The sequence below is a fragment of the Schistocerca gregaria genome, unplaced genomic scaffold, assembly GCF_023897955.1.
Source record: "Schistocerca gregaria isolate iqSchGreg1 unplaced genomic scaffold, iqSchGreg1.2 ptg000668l, whole genome shotgun sequence".
Classification (NCBI taxonomy): Eukaryota; Metazoa; Arthropoda; class Insecta; order Orthoptera; family Acrididae; genus Schistocerca; species Schistocerca gregaria.
In genome coordinates this window covers 42,190-61,979 of record NW_026062051.1, presented here as the reverse complement: position 1 = coordinate 61,979, position 19,790 = coordinate 42,190, and the positions used below count along the sequence as shown (strand labels likewise).

Genomic DNA, 19,790 nt, shown 5'->3' with positions numbered 1-19,790 from the left:
CCCGCCCTTCGCGTGACGGCCGCGGTGGGCGAGGCTGCGAGGCGCGCCGCGCGCACGCGCATGCCTTTTTTTTCCTTTCGACGGCTCGGCGCGGGTCGCGGGCGTCTGCGTTCGCCCGCTTCGCGGCGAAGGGCGGGAACGGCCCCCGCGCGACGCGCACAGAGCGCCGCGTCGTGCGAGCCGCTGCGGCGCCGAGAAAAAAAAAAAGAAAAACAGAAAAAAAGGGGGCGCCTCGCGCGTCAGACAAAAAAAGTGTGTGTTGTGCACGCACGCGGCTCACAGAACCCAAAGTTCCTTTGCGGCGGCGGCGAGAGAAAAAAGCCTGGAGTGGGCCGCGTCCGACACATGAAACGTGTGGGCGCCTCCGCCAATGACGGCCGCGACCAGGGAAGACCGAGCAATTCGAAGCGGCTCAAAACGATGGCTCCGACGTCTGATGCGACAAGGTACCACACAAATCACCGTGCAAAGTGACCTGATTGCGGCGGCGACTGGACCGCGCCTCTGCCCCGGGCTCTGAAGTGGTGTTAACGTCATCTCTTGTTTGTCTATTGCGGACTTGGCGCGCGGCAGTGCTCCCTCGACCGCCGCGTATCGAGTCGGTACCATTTTGCGTCTCAAGGTGCAGAACTTCGTGACCTACACCGAGGCGGAGATTTTTCCCGGTCCCCGGCTGAACGTGATTTTGGGTCCCAACGGTACCGGCAAGTCGTCTCTGGTGTGCGCCATCGTGCTGGGCCTGTGCGGCCACCCGTCGGCGCTGGGGCGCGCGAAGAACCTGCACGAGTTCATCAAGCTGGGGTGCGACCGCTCTACGATTGAGATCGAGCTCCAGGGCGCGCCGGGCCGCGGGAGCGTCTTGATACACCGCGTGCTGCACAAGGAGTCCAAGCAGGACGTCTGGAGGCTCGACAACAGGCCGGCTTCCTACAAGGAGGTGTTGGAGGTGACCAGGAGGCTGAACATCCACGTGGAGAACCTGTGTCAGCTGCTTCCCCAGGACCTTGTTTCTTCGTTTGCCTCGATGGACCACGTCGAGTTGCTCCAGGAGACGGAGGTGGCGGTGGGCGGGGAGAGTTTGAAGAGCGAGCACGTGAGACTTTCGAATTTGAAGAGGGACGAGAGCGTTTTGAGGAATCAGCACGCGACCAAGCAGAAGTACCTCGGCGACCTCACCGAGCGGTTCAGGGCCACGGAGGCCGAGGTCGCTCGGTATCGCGAGTACGAGAGGTGCGCCAAGGAGTTGCTGATGGCTGACAGCAAGAAAAACTGGCTGCACTACGAGGACATGAGACAGCGGTCCATAGAGTTGCAGAGCCAGTATCGGGGCTTGGAGAACAAGAAGAGGAAGTTGGACGCGGAGATTTCGAAGGGGGGCAGGGCGGTTGAGCAGCAGGTCAAGGAGACGAAAATTTGCGCGGAGAGGGTGATGGACATTGTCGGCAAGAGTCGTTCGCTGAGCGCCGAGTTGTCGGCGCTCACGGAGGGCGCGATGAAGGAGGTCACGAACACGGCGAAGATCGAGGCCGAAATTTCGGACCTTCGGTCGAGGGCCGAGCAGGGCAAGCAGATGGCGGAGAAGTACAGAGAGAGGCTGAGGGGCCTCCAGGCCAAGCAGAAGAGCTTGGAGGCGGCGGAGACGCAGAAGGAGGCCCAGAAGAGGGCGCTGAACGAGCAGTTTGAGGCGTTGGTCTTGGAGAAGAGAAACTTGCAGTTGGAGATGAGCGACCAGCGCGCGAACTTGGAGGCTCTGGAGCAGAGGATTGACGAGGCTCGCCTCGTGTTGAGGTCCGTGGAGGACGTCCAGTTGAGGATGCGGAGCATGTTGGCGCCGAAATTCTCCAACGTCCTGTATTATCGCGATTGGGTGAAGGTCAGCTTGGACAAGGGCGTGCTCAAGAACAACATATACGGTCCGCTGCTGTTTGAGATACAAGTCGCCGACGAGACCCACGCGTCCTTCTTCGAGAAGGTGATTAGTCACAACTACAAGATGGCATTCATCGCGCTTTCGGAGGAGGACCGCGACGCGTTTTTGGCGCACGGGAGAATGAGCGGCGTCGTGCCGCCTTTGATCATGTACAACAAGGACTCCGAAAAGAGGTTTCCCCACCCGGTCCCCGTCAGCGAGATGAGCGACTACGGCGTCGAGGGCTACATAGACGAGATCATATGCACCAACGACGTCGTGAAGGCGGAGCTTTGCAGGCAGTGCAGGCTCCACTGCATACCGTACGGGTCCAGCAAGTTGGAGAAGAACGTCGACTCGATGAAAAGGTTCTTCAGACGGGGCGTCACGTGCTACCTCAGCCCGAGGTACATCTACCAGGTGTCGGTGTCCAGGTACCGGTCGGCCGAGTCGTCGCTGATCGACCAGCTGCGACCCGCCCGGTTCTTCGTCAAGGTCGACCTCGAGGAGTCGAGCGTCGCGAACGAGACGGTGCTGAGCCTGGAGCAGCAGAAGATTCAAGTCCACGACGCGATCGGGAGGATCAGGAGGCGCGTCGAGGAGATCAACGACCACTTGCCCAGAATTCGCGAGGACATCAGGGCGCTGTCCGGCGGCGGCGTCGCGGTGGTCAGGGCGCAGGTGCTGGACGTGGAGAGGGCGCTGAAGGACTGCGTCATCGACGTCGATGCGGAATCGTTGTCGCTGGACGGCCGCCTGAAGGAGTCTTTGAACGCGCGCCTGCAAAGCGCGGAGAAGATTCACCGGATAACGGAGTCCATCGTGAACGCCTACGCGCTCCACACCAAGGCTCTGTTGGAGCGCGCCGGCAAGGCGAGCAAGCTGGACGCGTTCAAGAAGGCCTATCACCAGAAGAAGTTGGAGCTGGGCCAGCTGACCGACGAAATGTCGGAGCTTCACGGCCAGCTGAGTCAGTCGATGTCGGAGGCCGCGAAGTTCTTGGAAATGGCGAACATGTGCCCCCCCAGCGAGGAGGTGCGGCGCTTTTGGGAAAGCTTGCCCGACGACCTCGAGAACCTGGAAAACGTGATCGCGAGCTTGAGGGTCAAGTCGGGCGCGGCGGCGCCGGACCCAGACGTGGTGGACAGGTATCGCCAGTGCAAGCGAGAAATCGAGGAGGTGAATCGGAGCATGGGCCAGTCCGAAACCTCCCTCAGACAAGTGCAGGAGCAACTGGTGTCGCTCAAAAGCTCTTGGCTCGCCAAAGTCGAAGCGATCGTCGCCGAAATCGACTCCAAATTTTCCGCGTTTTTCAGCGAAATCAACTGCAGAGGCCGCGTCAAGCTCGCCGTGGACGCCGACGACGACTTCTCGAAATACGGCATCGAAATATGGGTCAGCTACAGGGCCTCCGAAGACATGAAGAGGCTGAGCGTCCAAGTTCAGTCCGGAGGCGAGCGATCCGTCGCCACGATGTTGTACCTGATCGCGCTGCAAACCCTGAGCGACTGTCCGTTCCGACTGGTCGACGAAATCAACCAGGGCATGGACCAGTACAACGAACGCCTAGTCTTCGACCAAATCGTCCTTCAAGCCTCTCAGCCCAACACGCCGCAGTACTTCTTGATCACGCCCAAGCTGCTTCCAGACCTCAAGTTCACGCCCAGCGTGACGGTCCACTGCATCTACAACGGCCCGCACATGGTGCCGTCCTCGGACTGGGTCGCCTGCTCCGAGAACTCCTAGCCGCGCGGCCTCGCGCGCCAGGGAAGAGCCGACCCCGACCCCCCGCCGATCGGACGACCCGCGCGCTCTCCGTATGCGCACTCCCTCCGCGGACGCACTCGATACGCGCCCTCTCCGCGGGGCGCTTCCTGAGCCACTTGGGCGACGGTTTTTTTTTTTCGCGCACCCATTTTGACACTTTGCCCCACGGCAGCGCTCTGCACGATGAACTCGGACGAGCCCTCCAGCCCCTGTAAGGTCTACACCGTGAACAACGAGTCTAGGTAAGTTATTCTCTTCGGCGGGGGAAACGGCGTGGCGGGCCGCGAAACCAAAACTCACGCTTTTCACCAGGTTCCTGAAGTTTTCAAACGTCCCTTCTTTCAAGTCCATCGAAGAGGACCTCGTCGATCACGTCTCTCAATACGGGGGCGTAGAGCAGTGTTACGAAATAGAAGAAGCCGCGGACTCCGACAAAAGCTTCACCAAATCGTATTGCATCGCATTCTATAAAATCTCGGAATCTGTCTATACGAAAAAGAAACTGAACAAGTCGCTGTTCATGGGACACCTGCTCAGGGTCGGCTACGCTCCCGAGGAAGAAAGCGTCGAGGACGTGAGGATAAAATACGCAGAAAGGTGGGAAACGGTGAGGCAAAAACTACATAAACAAAGCAATTCATGTTCGCCAGATTGCCCTTCTGCAAACAATAAAAAACCCGGCATGCAAACGCCTCCTCCACTCGGATACGGCGCACCCGAGGGCGGCTTGTTTCCCAGCTCGATCCCGCAGCCCTACTCCTATTCCCCGGTGCCCGCACTTCAGTACCATGCTGAAACGGGCAACCCTCAAGAAACGAGCTACCTCTCTTTAGACGTAGACCATGCAGGCGACAAAAGGAAGAAGCGCCGGCTGTGACCTCACAACATTCGCGCACAAAAAATTGACAGCAAACGCGACCGCCTCCTTTGGTTTGACAGGGGAAAAATGCCCCCCTCGGCTTCGCGCCTCCGGCCCTCTCGATGCGTGCGGGTCGCACGCGATCCCCTCGCCTTGGCGCCGGCCCGGTTCACGTCGAATCGCAGCCGGTCAAGTGTACCGAGGAAAGAAGGCGACTCCAAGACGCATTGGTTGACACGATTTTTTTACTCAATAAAAATTGCGAGACTTCGTCGGCGCACGCGGCTCCAATTCCGCAGACGCCCAATTTTCGAAATTCACCTGTCGGCCGGCCAGTTTTGTGGACGCACGATTTTTTGCTTCGTTAAGCTAGGAATTTCTGTATCCATTGCGTTTGGCGCATCACTTTCGAAAAAACGAAATTCTTCCTTTTTTTCTGAACTCATTTTTTTATGCCCTGGATTTTCTTTCTCGTTTTTGCTTGTCCCCGGCTCTAACCGAGCCCCTTGCTCGCACACTCCTCAAACGCAACCCCTCCGCACCATACGGTCTCCCCTTTCGAAGCACGCAACAACACCCCCGGTCACGCATTTGGCAGACACGGCCAGTACTGCCTTGAATGCAAATTCATTCGCGTTGTGGTTGTTCCCCAGTCCTGGTATTTCGCTGAGACTTCTAAATCTTCCAGGCCCCGGGCGCTTTCTCTCGACCCGCTTACTCTTCATCGGTTGGCACCAACTCTGCTGCTCTAAATCAGTCAACTCAATTTCTTTCTTCTTGACCTGCTCCATAACTCTCCTTTTTCAATGTCTTCGCCATGTCAAAACCAAAGTCTCTTCGGCTGCGTATTCTACTAATTCAGATGCTGATATCTGTCGCTGCAGCCAGTTCTGTCGCCATGTACTCTACCTATATCCACCTGTGGATATTGATCCTCTGCAGTATTTTTTTCCTCTCCTTGCTATCAAAAAGTCCCGGAGCCAGCTCCCTACCGCGCCTCGGCACCTCACATTGTTTTGGGCCAGACTTTTCACGCAATAAGCCAAGACTTACCATTTACTCTCCGGTTTTCTGGATTTTCTTAAAAGAATGAATTTCATACCGTACACACTTGTCAGCTTTTCTCCCTTTCTAGTGAGTACGCCTTTCGCTCCACCGTCTTTTGTTCTTCAACGAACGCATCCTTGACTCCGCACTGGCCGCCGGGCATCATATGCGCGCTCGTTTCCACATCTCCCTCGGTTGTCTTCTCAACGCGCTGCTCGTCCGCACCAACGCCCTCGAAATAGCGAGCAAGCACCTCTTTGTTGGTCGGGTTCGAAAGAACAAACTCATCAGAGCGCAAGACCATTTCCATCAGTGTCTTAGCTTGTTCGGGAGCGCAGGAACGGCTCGCTTCGAGCGCCCTCGGCTGCTTCAGGATTTGCATGAGCCGAGCCCAAAAATGCCTTTTGGACGGATTGATCTGGTCAGAAGCGCTATAGAATTGATCTTCTCGGCCTATTTCCAAAAGATGCGCCTCTAATTTTTTCAGTATAGATGGGAAGATCGCCGAAAAAAACGCGGACCAATCTATCTCTGCCTGATTGGTGGCAGCCAAGTTCGAGACAATGCTGAGCAGATTATCGACATCCATATACTCGACAGCACCCTCTGCCATTCTGGGAATCAAGGGCAAGATAGTGCTCTGCGTGTTGGGCGAAAGAGCCAAGTTACGCAATATGGTGATGACCAACTTCAATCTCGGGGAGTTCGGGTCAGTTGTCTGGACGAGTTTGAGAAACTCCTTGTGGTTGACCACATAATGAATCGTTTCAGGCAAATTTTCCTGGTGCAAAAAACTCGACAAAAATACCAAGACATGGTCCACGTTGTGAGCATGCCTCAGAACTAGATCGAGCACTCCTTCTGAAACAAAAACCTGCTCTCTTCCCTTGCTCAGCTGGTACAAAAATGCCAGAAATAAATTGAGTTTGGTTCTGCTCGCCGAAGACAGCGGTGCTTCGCCTTCATTACTTGCAACAGAATAATAATAGTACTCCTTGAGTGCAGTAATTCCGTCGTTTTCGCAGATGGCATCGAATCTTGCGCTATTGAGCTGCGCCAAATTGTAGAGAAAGCCGAAGGCAAAATGGGACACCGTGTTTGTCATGCACCAAGGTCTCTTCAAATAAGATGTAATCATTGGAAACAAGTCGGGTCCGTCCACCAGCACGTTCATCTCCGGCTTCAAACCCATAAGGGTCTGAAATCCAAGTTGCGCGTCTAGGACCATTGCCTGGTTTGGATCTATATCTAACGAAACGACATGGTCCGCAAGCTCCCTCAACAACGCTTCCAATCTCTGCGTGGGCCCCTCGATGCCCCTAAATTCCCCCTTCACAAGAAATTAGACATTTGTACCGCAACAAAGACGGAAGCCGGGCCCTATCCGGATACCCTCACAATTGTACCTTCTGAACGGCCGCGCTCAATTGCAACACACATCCTTTAATACGCCGAGAAATCCCGGCATAACCGCTCATGGCGTACCAAATGCCCTTGAATAAAGAAAAAATCAAGCTCGTAATTTTCTCCTTACACAAAATTCCCTATCGCACGTTTTGCACACCTTCATTTGTACAGTTCCAATCGCGTATTGATACACGCCCGAAAAAGACCAAACCGCACGTAGGAACAATCGCCTTGTCTCTAAGCAAATGAAGACCACAGAGGGAGACCACAGAAGCGTTTGAAAGTTGCGAAACGACGAGGCGGACGAGCCTTCCCGACAGCCTTTCAGGTGTTGGCTCATTCAAGCCCTCTCTCCATAACTTATCTCTTAGGCACTGGCGCACCGGGACAACTCTGTAAGCCTGCACGAAAAAATTTTAGGCCCTCATTCCGTCACATCTCGCGACAACACTTCGAATTCTGTGAAAAATTCTCTTCGCCCTGACCCGTTTTTCCAGCTCGGCGAATCTCAATTCACACGGCGTTTTCGTCCACTCTAATTTTACATAGGCAACTATTTCCTACACGATTTGACCAAGTCTCAACCGAACAGCAATATGAAGGCGAAAACTATCATAAAAAATGCGGGCAAGAAAGGTTTCTAAAATTTTAATCATGGCATTCTTGCTTGCATTTTTCAGTTGAGTTGATTCTACTTGAAGCTGATTTAAAATCTCTAAAATCAGCTTCTCGGCTTCGGCTCGCGTCCTTGAGTTGTAGCACCTCATTGTTCAATAGAGTCAATTTTTTTTGGACCCTCCCATCTTCTAAATCGAAATTATAAAAAATGCCTGATATACGCGCGGTCTCGATGCCCATCGTATTTTTCAATTCGTCGAAAACCTGATAGGGAAGCTCTTCTCGTCCTCCAAATTCCAATTCCATACCGTGGATTGAAACGTCAAAGTTTGCATTTGTGGCTTAGGCTCCCTCTCAAGAACCTCTTTACTAAATTCTCTCTAGACAGGCAGTACCTGATAATTTCAGCGCCAGTAAAATGAAGATACACAAACAAACGATTGTTTTCGAAGATAGACATCGAGGTGTCAAGTCTGCGTTTATCTCGGCATTCGAAAACTGTTTTTTTACCCTCGCCATCGGATTCAATACAATTTAATCACCTGGAAAGCCCAAGCACAAGAGTGTGCGCTTGTACGCAAAGCGTGCAGAGCTAAGATCGCATTACGGATCCATATCAATCTAAGACTGAACATTTTACAGCGGTTCAAATTGCCCTCTTGGGGAGTCGCAGAAGAACTTCTCGCACAAGACTTGTTGTGCTTGTTTCTGAGCCGATTGTAGAATTTAATTCGCCACTCATGCATGCATATTTGTCTAATATTTTTTTAAAGCGCGAATTCCTTTCTCAGTATAGATGAGCTATTAAGGCCTTGCATGTAAATACGTTTCGTTAGTCATAAAAAGGTTGTCCTCATAGCAAAGACGCTTGATTAGAAAGATAAATGACGTCTAGAATTTCGCTTCAAGAGAAATCGGTCGATAGCAGATATTCGATAATGTAAAAAAGTGATAAAATGCTTTGCAAGACGTTCGACTTGCTAGTTTTTGAACGTACGATTCGAAGAACTAGGGTTGGTAATGTGCATAACGCGCCTATCTGTCGACGAAAGATGTTAATAATGTTGTTATAGCCATAGAAGCAGGGCCTTCGCGATAAATAGTGCTTTATTGTCGAACACGAGCCGTTATGATGTCAAATGAGTTGTTTGTTTATCTCGGAGAACAGGTCTGTTTTTCAGATATTTAAGTAGGGATACCCCCTTTAAGAGAACAAGGCTAAATCAATCTTACTTTTAGGACTCGGCAAACGTGCTTTTTGATGCGTATGGCTCATCCTTGCACAAATCAAGTAAAGAGGAGACGTTTTTTCGAAAAGAGACAGATGACTGTAGCATGTGATGGCATTTTTTCTTTAGGATTTGACGTGCTCGAATAGTAGATGGGCTTATTTTGATGATTCTCGACAAGGCGGTGGGCGCATATTCTTGATGAGTGGAGACTGTCAACTGGTGATAGGCATCTCTGAATGCCTTTCTGATAACACAAATTTTAAAAGAGGATCGGCCAACGTCATTGTCTAAAAAATACACAAAAGTGTCAGACAGTGGAATTTGCTGTAATTACAGATATTCGTGACGTACTCGGATCATTGGGATCTTCAATTGCCGGCAAAAATGGTCGGTAAGGGTCTATCCAGTTTTTGTTTATCTTATTGAAATAACACCCATTATTCAAAATGCTTATTCCGGTAGTGTAGTAATTAAAGTATCGGCCATAGAGCTCTAGAAAATGAATCAGTAAAGCACCTAATTTTCCGTCAGCTGAAGTATGGCTATACATCTGCAGGAATGAAATCACCATTATGTTGAGAGCATAGCCACCAATCCCGCCAGTGAACGGCTCATTGAGCCCGCGTATGTGTAGGTAGTATTTGAGTAGCACTGTCAGAGGTATGAATTCTTTATAAATTGAGGTATATTTGTTGATAAGGAGTGTATTTGATATCCCGTTAGATTGATTGACCGATATGTCAACTTGATATTTGGTAAGTGAGTCCACAATTTTGACGATCGGCACCCTGGCAGTGCCAATTACCTGAATTTTGTCACATATTGAGGCGTCTACCAGGAGTTGAGCGACCGTATACAAGACTTTGAGGTTGTTGTCAGTATTTAGGATAACTACCATATCAATATCACTAGAAGGTAATAGCATGTCTGTTGCAATAGAGCCGAAAATTTGTACACATGCATCCGGATATGTGGATATGATCAGGTTCTTGATACGTTCGAAGAGGTCTAGCCTCAACATGGACTCTTCCCAAGATGGACGTATGTATTGGTAAAATTCTAGAATTTCTTCATGTAGGGCTGTGAGGTTGTTTTGAGAATAGGTGATCTTTTTCCACGGAGGTATAGACGTGTCAGCAACCTTGTCTGATATTTCAAGTTCTCGGTCGAGATGAAGCAGGTCATTGAAACAAATATTGATTTCACTTTGTTGCGGTGAATTTAGCTCGCTTTTATCTACATCATCCTTTCGAATATCAGAGAGTTTTAGAGAGGAATCACTCGCCTTGTCAGATTTGGAAATAATTTTAGGTAATCCCAAAACCAAATTCGTCAGCTGAGAATATAGCAGCTGTGGTCGAACAGAAGCAGTTTTCAAATTGTCGCTAGTCAGAATCAAATCCGAATTTCTCGCTGCTACTCTAGTGCTTGGAGTTCTATCACATGCCGAACTTTGGTTAATTCCATCTATCACCTGATCGTTGAGTTTTCTTTTCTTTGATTTGGAAGAGCACGAATGATCAGGTTTTTTACTCGAGTAATCTTTAGGCCGGCACGCAGAGTAGAGGTCGACATATGGGCAGTGAAGAGGTTTTTCCATAAGAGCCGAATGAAACGCTGGTCAGAAAGGGTAAAAGCCTCCTAGGATATATAATGTAAGGCGTTGTTGGTGTCGAACTAAAAAATTGAGTTTTTATATAGAGCTATTAATTTCATTTAAAAAAATTCGGTCTTTTTAGGAAGTTTGAAATACTGACGAAGCTACAAAACGAAGCCTTGCTAGAGAATGCTAAAAACTTCAAGTTAAGATAGTAAAACTAGCCAAAAAAAATTTTTATGATATTTTCGGCAGCAGGGCTTTTAAAGATAGGAATTACTGCAGACTGTGTGCACTACGAAAGCAATTTATGCTGTATAATATACAGATAATGATGGCGTGGATCTTAACCTAGCGTGGTTTCAAAACAGCCACTTTTTTGCTAGCAGTCTCAGTTCCTGTATTTAAGTGATGTAGCGAGTTGGCCTAATTTTCAATAGTAAAGGTTGCATATTAAAGCAAAAAGAAATGCCAGACGGATTTGAATTATTTGATTTAAGAGGAATCATGCAGCAAAGCTGCTATAGGGATGCTGACAAGCCCGTTCCGTGTCAGTTGCGTTAATTTTAGAAAAATTTCGAAGTTTTGATAAACTATTTACGATTAAAAATTTCGACATATGACCAGTTTAAGTGCACTCGCCGATTTTATCGTGCTAGAGTTGATGTTGTAATATATAACCGGCAACAGAAAAGCGTCTGTGTCCTTTGTCTAGAGAAAAATCGGAGACTGTATCCGTCTTCTGATGTTTTATTGATGCAAACATAATGCCATGTGGCAACACAAAAGCTATTTTGTATTCTGAGGAACCTTGCCTGATGGAATTGATGCAGGATGCACCAATATAAACTAAGAGGTTGACTAAGAGCCAGATATGTGAATGAAGCAGTTGAGGAGCGCATTCATCAGAAGGTAATTTTGATATTATCATTTGTGAAAGTTGCCCGAGGATTGACATTTTATAACATTTACAACATATTGTGACATCACTAATTAGAATGGTCCTATTCTCGAAAATGCGTGCTGATGCTTAGATAAGCCCTAGGTAATATCTAGAAGATGTGGAATAGCTAAGGAAAGGGTCGAAAGAGGCGTGATATGAATCTCCTCGAGCTATTATTCTAAAAATTTCGCTAATAATATAGCGTCACATGAGGGCAAATGACCAATTCTTAGCACGAGAACGAATGAAGCCGTCTTTCGACAAAATATATTATCACTTTTTAGCCAAGAAAGTCAATCGTATTCAGATTACCATATTGTGAACGTCTAAGCTGTTGGCCAGTAGTTGGAAGGGAGCGCAATTCAATATCTCTAATATCTCTATTTTTACTATTTTGACTTCTACTGTCATCAATTCATTTATTTTAGAATTCACCCTGCTTCAATCCTCAATCAAGAGGTCACATCAGCCTTTTTTGTCATGAGATCCTGTACGCTGGACGGCGTTTCTAAAGTAACTTTACATTTATTAGACTTCTTACAATAATCTCGAGTAAAACTTATATAGAAATTTTCGCTCTAGTTCTAATTCTGTCCATAAGGCTCTATGCAATACATTATGAGATTTGAGTATAGGTCATTGCTCACGATGCAATTATGAGCATGGTCATTACCATTTGTCCGATCTTCAAATTGGTCTCGATAAAAAAATTTTGAATAAGACAATTTAGCAAAAAGAATCACATTTGCGTACTGTCTCATTTTTAATTTGTTGATTTGACGCCTCGCACTATTGATCTATGACGTCTGAAGGAAATACACAGTACTTGAAAGTTTATCAAGATTTGAGCGAAATCCCTAGACTTGAAGGAGGTAATTTCTAGCAAACAAGCCGTTTGAGTGGATATAAACTATTCAGTCAAAATCTAAACACACGGCGTTTTTTTTTTTTTGAATTTAGGAAGGATGCAAATGGAAGGTGGTAACCAACTGCTGCTACAATACTCAAAGCAAGACGTTAGGCTCAACAAACAAATGAAGTTCATCTCTTTCTTTGAAAAAGGTCAGTCTGGCTCGTACAGTGCTTCGTCTTTTCCAATAAGTCTTTCAGACGCTGTTATAGCCGAAGTGAGTCCATCATGGAAATATCTAGCTGTTATTCGACGTTCAGAATGTCCAGACAAGAAGAAATGGATTATTGAGGTATGGAAAAAAATAGTTTTTGAGTATTCGTAGTCGTGGTATTTAGAATTACTCATTTTATTTTTAAGATTTGGAATAACAGTAGCATTGAATTCACCGTTCCCATCGAAAGATTGCATGAAGAAGTTTATTCAGACAGTGCGTTGAAAGTTTCCGTTTTCGAAAAAGAGTTTTTGCTTTGCGTACCCTTCTTACTTTTTTTATAGCCTTTTTCGGCAGTCTCTCGTGGTCTCATGACGAGCAATATGTTGCCTACGTAGCGGATCGTGCGCGCCCGAAAACGGAATCTTTCTTTTCTGCGAATTTTGAATTGAAAGAAAATGTCGAACTCGGTTCGAAATTTGTGCTGAGAGAAGATTGGGGTGAAAAATGCGTCGGCGGAAACCCCTCAATTTTTGTTTTATCTATCAGAGATAAAGCAGTGTGTCCTGTAAATGGTATCTCGGACTACATTTCGACGGGAGAAGTGACGTGGTCACCCAGTGATAAATATTTAGTATTTACGGGCTGGAATGTCAAGCCGCGTCGCCTGGGCATAATTCATTGCTACAACCGTCCCTCTTCGCTGTATGCGATTCCGTTCGAATGGAGACCACGGAAGACGGAGGAAATGGCCGAAGAAGCGGCTAGTGAGGCTGAAAAAAAGGGCCTTGAAATATGCTTGACGCGGAATCATGCCGTTAATCGCTTTCCGCGCTTTTCTCCTGATGGTCAACTGCTGGTATATATGTCGTCGGACGATACGAAGCTGCATCACTCTTGTTTTAGATTGGCGTATCTAAAATGGGTTGAAGATGAGCTGCTGGATGGCTTGACTGAACAAGATGTTACCATCAAAAACGTAACATACAAAATTCCGAATATACCAGATGTGGACCAGGAGTTTTCTTTAGCAACGTTGCAACCAAACATCTTTATCACTGATAGAAAGGTGTTGTTTTCAACTATCATAGGTTTCCAATACGTACCCCTGATCATTGATTTGAGCGAACATACGCTTAGACACGTTGACCTCATAGCATGCAATCACCGGTCTCTTCGAGTTCTGGATGTCAAACCCTACGTTGGTGCTTTGTTCGACGGGGAGGAGATAGATTGCCCTCAATATACCATTTTCTTTCAGTGGGATGTGCAATACGAACGGTTTTCTGGAATGCCTGTAGTGTTATCCACTCTGATGGAAAAATTCAACAGTTTGAGTTCTCTAGACTTGACTGTGAAGACTCACTTAGTAGAGCGCCCGAGTTACAGTTGCCCAACCAAAAAGGGCATTCAACCAAGGCCGAGTTACAAAGTCGAATATATGGTCATTTATCGCTGTTCCGGACCTGAAGTGCCTTCAAAGCGGCCGGTCATATTATTCCCCCACGGCGGTCCACATTCAGTCAGTTTGAAAACCTTTTCGGTTGTCGTTTGTCTGTTTGCTCATTTCGGATATGCGGTTATTCTTGTGAACTACCTTGGCTCTTTGGGATATGGACAAGAATTTATCAACGCTCTGCCTGGGCACATCGGCAACCTTGACGTTGAAGACTGCCTGGCAGCGCTGGAAGATGCCCTGATCAAAGAGACGAATGTCTTGGATGGCGAACATCTGTTTGTTATAGGAGCCTCTCACGGGGGTTTTTTGGCCGGAAACTTAATTTCCAAAAGAAAAAATTGGAGAGCTGCCGTCCTGATCAACTCAACCTTAAACCTGGCTCAAGGCTTGGGAACAACAGACATTCCAGACTATTGCTTTGCCGAGATTGGCGAGACAGATTACGAGAAGGCCATTTGCGGTCTGTATGCCTGTTCACCTATTTCTAAAGTTAAAGAAGTCGTCACACCGACATTGATCATTGCTGGAGCGGCAGACAAGCGCGTTCCAATGGCACAGAGTCTAGAATATTATTACGCTCTCCGCGCCAGAGGTATTGAGACAAAGTGCCTAGTGTACCCGGGCGCTGGACATAGCATTACTGAGCCGGAACACGTCTCTGATTATCTTATTAACTCCCTTCTCTGGTTTGAAAAGAACCGCCTCAACCGACTCAATTAGCGGTGCATTTATGAACTTGTTGCCTTTATTAAAAAAACATCTCGCAGAGAAGGAGTACCTCGTGTAGGATAATCCTGGCTTGAGTATATTGAGTACCTCTTTTCAATAGGCCAGAACATAAGAAAACAGGAAATTCGAGAAACAAAAACATGCAGCGTTTCTTGGATTTAGCAAAACCTAACATTCTGCAGATCACTTCAAAACTTTTTGATTGCCAGAGGTGCCGGTATTTGACACATCTACCGTGACACCTTCCATCTTCTTTCTCTTCGCAAGTTTCACCCTTCGTTGCCGGTCCCTACCGAGGCTCTTGCAACAGGCCAAAAGGATACCTATGAGTGCAATCAGCATACCAAATGCGTACATATAATATGAGATCATGCCATCGACGCTCAGAGAAAGAATGCATGTTTCGTTTTTGAATCTGTTTATTCGACTTTCCCAAAGTAGCGCAGTCTGCCTGGCAGCAGGAGTTGGAGTAATGCACCGAAAAAACCAGAACGTCTCGTGGGCTTTGATTATGCCCAAATGCTCCACAGAATATTGGGTGTCACCAAAAGATATGAGCGAATCAACACCACCGCAAGAAGTACGAATGTAAGGATTTTTGTCGGGACATATGTCGCCGAGGCTTCCTTGGTAGTATTGTTTGCCTTCTCCGAGATACCAGGTATCTGAATATCCTTGGAGCACGCCTGTATAGAATCTGCTGTAGGTGTTGAGAGAGCTCCTGTTCAAGTTGTTCCTTCCTTTGGCGACGAATGTGAGAAGCTCAGTCAGCTCTTGCATTTGAGAGTTGTAGTCGCTTGTCCTATTTTCTAAATTCCAACTGTCGCTGCCGTAGATGAAGAACACTCTCTTGGTCATATTGTTCATTTTGACCGCGAGCCAATCCTGCATAGCTTTCATACTGTACACTTCCACAGCCCACGCGTCAAAGTCTGCCTTGTCCCAGAGTTCCAACAGGTCCTTGATTGTTTTAGTATTCACGATGCTCGGGAAGAATCGGATGAATAGAGGCGCCTTGATCTTGTTTTGGGACATCCACATTCGAACTTGAACGGTCCAGCGAAAAAATTCCTCGGCGTTGTCAAAGTTGAGTGGATAGTCCAGAAAGAGGTATTCCAACGGCACCTTCCATTTGGTCAGCAGTTGGTTGAGGTGCTCAAGTTTTTTGCTCATAGTTCCGTCCAGATCTGGCTTGAAGGTGATGGCCAATGAGATGTTGTACCTTGCGATCCTGGACAAAAAAACGTCGTGGCTTGAGGAGAAATCCCAGCCATTCCACGTCATGATAGTCGTCGCGCCCAGACTATATATCATGTCGATGTCTCTAAGAATGTCCTCGCTGTACATGTCGAGGTAGCAGTCCTCGTCCGACTGGATGCCGGGTCTCGGAAGCGTGTAGACGATGTTTTTGTGGTCATATACTGTTGCTTCCACGCCAGCGAGGAGCACACCTTTTGTCCACCCAGGAGCGTAGTTGTCGAGGAAGGCGAGGGTGGCGAACACGCAGAGCAGAATGCACGTGCGGCGCAAGTGCGCAGGTATAGAGGGAAGGTGGGAGGCGAGGCACTTTGGCGTCGAGCGAGGTAGAGATACTCGAGGCGTTTGAAACATTTCCGCTTCTGAATCAGGAAAATAGTGAGCAAGTCGGATGTGATTGGAAGACATTGGCGCGCGAACGAGGGGCAACCGCAGAATGTTGATAGAGCATTGGTGTGTGGACAGAAATTGGTATAGAATAGTCTGACATACACCGTTTTAACGATCAATTCAGTCAGAGTGAGAAACTGTGTGGCTTGATATTATTCGCGAGCGCCTTTTGGGTACGGGACAGCGCTGGGCAATTATATACACTTTGAGGGAAATACGCTTTAAACAGCTTTCGTTGTTCGATGTCTAGGTTTTCGTAGATTTGGTAGCCTTGTCAGTGGGAATAGGAGTTCGTTGCGAACAGCGCGCGATGACAAGGGTCGCTTGTTTACTTCGAATTCGAGCAACGGAATTGCCTTGTTCTGAAGAGAATTGAGGCGGGTTGAGCAAGTTATGTCTTGCAGAGGCGAGCAAATCAAGTGGGTCGGCTGCGTAACGAAAATGTGGCATGACAATCAAGAGATACGTTAGCATCGACTCGAAATTTGCACTATTTTCTCTATAAATTGAATAACTTTTTGGTTGCTATGTGTATTTTATTTTCTTTGCAGTTGAGTACGGAAGATGTCTGTTTTTCGAGTGTGTATCAGCTGCCGCGGGCTCGTTGTCTGGGGGCCGGCGAGTGGGTGGCTAGTTCAGCTGGCGCGCAAGTTTCTTCAAAATTTTCCTGGACAGAAGTCCGGTTTCATCGGGTTGCTTGGCCATTGCAGACAGAAGACCCTGTATGGGTGCGAGCTTGGATAGGTAAGCGGGCTCCGCATGTTTGGACGCCAAGCGCTTGATAAAGCGCAGCATCTTGATGAGGCGCAGGCCAAACAGCTCAGGCAAGCAGGACTGAATAGATGAGCACAGTTCGGCAAAGTTGTCGATGTTCCTTAGATAATCTTCATTCATGTGGTCGTTGGCAACGGAATCGCAAAAACAAACGGGATTGATTTTCAGAGCTGAGATCAACTCGCCCATGCTGACAAGACTTAAATCTATCCCTTCCAGGGGATCCTGAATCTTAGCATTGTATTGCATCTGCATCACATGGAAGGGGAGTCTCTGACGGGTATGTTTCCTAGCCATCAGCGCCAAGTTCCAACTCGCGTCTTCGTCGGTGGTTTCAGTTGGAGAAGGTGGTTTGACGTGCTCCTCCTGCAGGGCCGGATCGTCCATTTGTTCGACAGGCGGCTGGGAATCGCGGCTTGAGGAAATGAGTCGTTTTTCGTCCAGAATTGTCGTGAGGTCGATGCGCCAGGTGATGACCTTGTCGAAACTGGAGATGATTAAAACCAAGAAATGAGAGTGCCTTTGTGTTGTAAGGTCGCACGTGATGTGAGAGGAGGGGTGTTTGGTGTAAGGTTCAAGGCCAATTTGGAGGGGTAGGAAATGTACGAATTCGACGCGGCCTTTATACTGGTAATCCCAAAAGACCAGCCCCCTTAGATAGGCAACAGCAAGGATGTTTAATCGCGGGACGAAACACATAGCTTGCACATCGAAGCAAAATTTTTCGTGATTGAACAATGTCTCAAAGATAGACGAAGGCATGCACAAGGGAATGGACGAACGATCTTCCAAATCAATAATTTCAGCTAGGCCGAAACACCATCCGACAGCCAGTAATGGTCTGTGTTGGTCGAGAGCCAGGGCGGTGACGGCATTACTCCTGTTGGGCTCGATCAATTCGGTGTAATTGCTATCGATATTGTAAGCACTTGCCGCGGAATCCAGCTCCCAAACCGAAATAGCGGGCTGCTGTGAGGAATGCGAGCACTTTCCGCAGGTGACGAGCCATTTTCCGTCGGAAGAAATGAGCAACTTGGATTCAGAAAAGCATATTTCTGGAATCTCGCAAATCGCTAACATGTCTAGAGATTGGAGGTCCCAAAGCGCCACCGCTCCGGGGTGCAGCGTTGCGATCACCATATCAGAAGGATGGAAGGCGACTTGAAAGACGCATGTTAAGAGGCGTTCAGTGCAGAAGCAGCTAAGTTTTAGCAAAGCCCTGCTATGCTGTAGGTCCCACAGTATAACCGTGTTTGTGTCGTAAACGCATGCCAGCACGTCCTCTCGCCTATTGAATGCCATTGCCGTGACGGATTCTTCGGCGGGTTCCGGGTCGGGCGTGGGATCCAAGCGTAGCAGCGTCGGGATTGCGCCTCCTACCGCGAAGATCTGGGCAGTGGCACTTTCCGCGTGTCCCGCCAACGCAAAGAAGGATCCATACCTTTTGGACGCCGACACTATCAGGGGAGGGTAGGCGTTGGTCATGGGGGCTTTGGAGGGGGGAGGGTTACGCCTTGTGGGAGTTCATCGGTGGGACGAGGCGTGCGCGTCGTACAAGTTAGCTTCTCTCCGAGGGGAGACGAAAAGAGGACCGGGTGTACATACGACGGGACGCGCAGGACACGCCTATTTTTCGCGCGTATAGGAAAATGGGTTGGCCCGCCGCCTCTATTGGCAACGAAAAAAAAAAAAAAAAGTCTGTTGTTCTGCTCTCTCTATTGAGCTGAACGAAATACGCGGATGCACACAAAGAAATTATTCGTTACCTTCGGTGCGCGCACTCGACTGTCTGCCGTTGGCTCAGCGGTTATCGAGGTTGTTTGTAAAATTTTGGCAGCGTTCTCGCGTCGATAAGTTAATTGCGTGTATGCGACAAGAAAAACTCTTTCGACATCGCGGATGCCTTCACCTCTGCCTTTACTTACGCAGCTTCGCCTCGTTTCGCCAGGTGGGGCTTGGGATCGACGCCTCGCCGACGACTGGTGCTCGAGGTCGATGCGTCCTTTTTTAGACCTAACAGAGTTCAAGTTATTTCATGCCTGCTTCGAACCATGTCTTGAGCGCACCGGTTTCGACACCTTCGGCGTTTTCCGTTTGCTTGAAGGACTACGGCGACTGTTCGTTTTTCTGCGTTGAGCGCCCAGCTATTGAGGGACAGCTTTCCCCGGACAAGCGCGTCCTCGCGGTGCTGGGCTCTGACCGCGGATTGCGGCTGTTTGACCTGTCCCCGCGCCGTCCGTCGGATTCGGTGGACAGGCTCTTGTTCGAAGTGAGGGGACGTGTCTCGATTCGCCTGGGTGACGGTGGCGAGCGGTCTTTTTCAAAGGGCTTCGGACAGCCACGCGTACGTTCTAGCCGTTTTGAGCTCAGAGGACCGGTTTCTGTTCATCTACCGCTTTCTCCGTTCGCCCGCCGAGGGCGAGACAGAGCCGCGTTCCGCGGAGGAGCCCGAGGCGTCCTCTCTGCCGGACGACAGGCTGGCCGTCCTGCGCTTCGGAGAGGACGAGCCGGTGGCCGTCCATCGCACGTGTGTGTTCACGATAGTTCAGTACTCGGTCCCGTTGTCGGCCGTGGTTCCCGGAGTGCCGGAGGTGGGCTCAGACCGAGCGCAGTCGACGGGTACGCTATTCGACGATCGTTGACATGTGTGACAGCTAGCAAAAAAAAAAAATGCACTAACAACAGGGTGCTGGGTTACACAGACGCCTCGGCCGTCTTCCGGAGCCTAAGGCTGACCG

At 48.8% G+C, this 19,790-nt stretch overlaps 3 protein-coding genes across 3 annotated transcripts; 1 reads left to right on the top strand and 2 right to left on the bottom strand.

Annotated features, from left to right (window-relative positions):
• The first annotated feature begins 251 nt into the window (after nt 1-251).
• LOC126318431 (structural maintenance of chromosomes protein 5-like) lies at nt 252-4,851 on the top strand. Its single transcript, XM_049993368.1, has 2 exons — nt 252-446; nt 574-4,851. The coding sequence occupies exons 1-2, from the start codon at nt 346-348 to the stop codon at nt 3,653-3,655; spliced, it is 3,183 nt and encodes a 1,060-aa protein (XP_049849325.1). The 5' UTR covers nt 252-345; the 3' UTR covers nt 3,656-4,851.
• LOC126318432 (uncharacterized) lies at nt 4,763-7,076 on the bottom strand. The gene is made up of 2 exons (XM_049993369.1): nt 6,989-7,076; nt 4,763-6,912 (listed from the first exon to the last, which is right to left on the bottom strand). The coding sequence occupies exons 1-2, from the start codon at nt 7,058-7,060 to the stop codon at nt 5,650-5,652; spliced, it is 1,335 nt and encodes a 444-aa protein (XP_049849326.1). The 5' UTR covers nt 7,061-7,076; the 3' UTR covers nt 4,763-5,649.
• A 535-nt stretch (nt 7,077-7,611) lies between these two features.
• LOC126318434 (terminal nucleotidyltransferase 4B-like) lies at nt 7,612-10,509 on the bottom strand. Its single transcript, XM_049993371.1, has 3 exons — nt 9,191-10,509; nt 8,605-9,126; nt 7,612-8,418 (listed from the first exon to the last, which is right to left on the bottom strand). Exons 1-2 carry the CDS (start codon nt 10,437-10,439, stop codon nt 8,843-8,845), a joined length of 1,533 nt encoding a protein of 510 aa, XP_049849328.1. The 5' UTR covers nt 10,440-10,509; the 3' UTR covers nt 7,612-8,418; nt 8,605-8,842.
• Between the last annotated feature and the right edge of the window lie 9,281 nt (nt 10,510-19,790).

What these genes read in the sequence shown, in the direction of transcription:
- LOC126318431 (XM_049993368.1), top strand. Translation starts at nt 346, where the DNA reads ATGAAACGTGTGGGCGCCTCCGCCAATGACGGCCGCGACCAGGGAAGA. An exon ending in CCGACGTCTGATGCGACAAG is followed by an intron (nt 447 to 573) that starts GTACCACACAAA and finishes GGCGCGCGGCAG; the next exon opens with TGCTCCCTCGACCGCCGCGT.
- LOC126318434 (XM_049993371.1), bottom strand. Translation starts at nt 10,439, where the DNA reads ATGGAAAAACCTCTTCACTGCCCATATGTCGACCTCTACTCTGCGTGC. An exon ending in TGAAGATCCCAATGATCCGA is followed by an intron (nt 9,127 to 9,190) that starts GTACGTCACGAA and finishes TGTATTTTTTAG; the next exon opens with ACAATGACGTTGGCCGATCC.
- LOC126318432 (XM_049993369.1), bottom strand. Translation starts at nt 7,060, where the DNA reads ATGAGCGGTTATGCCGGGATTTCTCGGCGTATTAAAGGATGTGTGTTG. An exon ending in TGAGCGCGGCCGTTCAGAAG is followed by an intron (nt 6,913 to 6,988) that starts GTACAATTGTGA and finishes TTTCTTGTGAAG; the next exon opens with GGGGAATTTAGGGGCATCGA.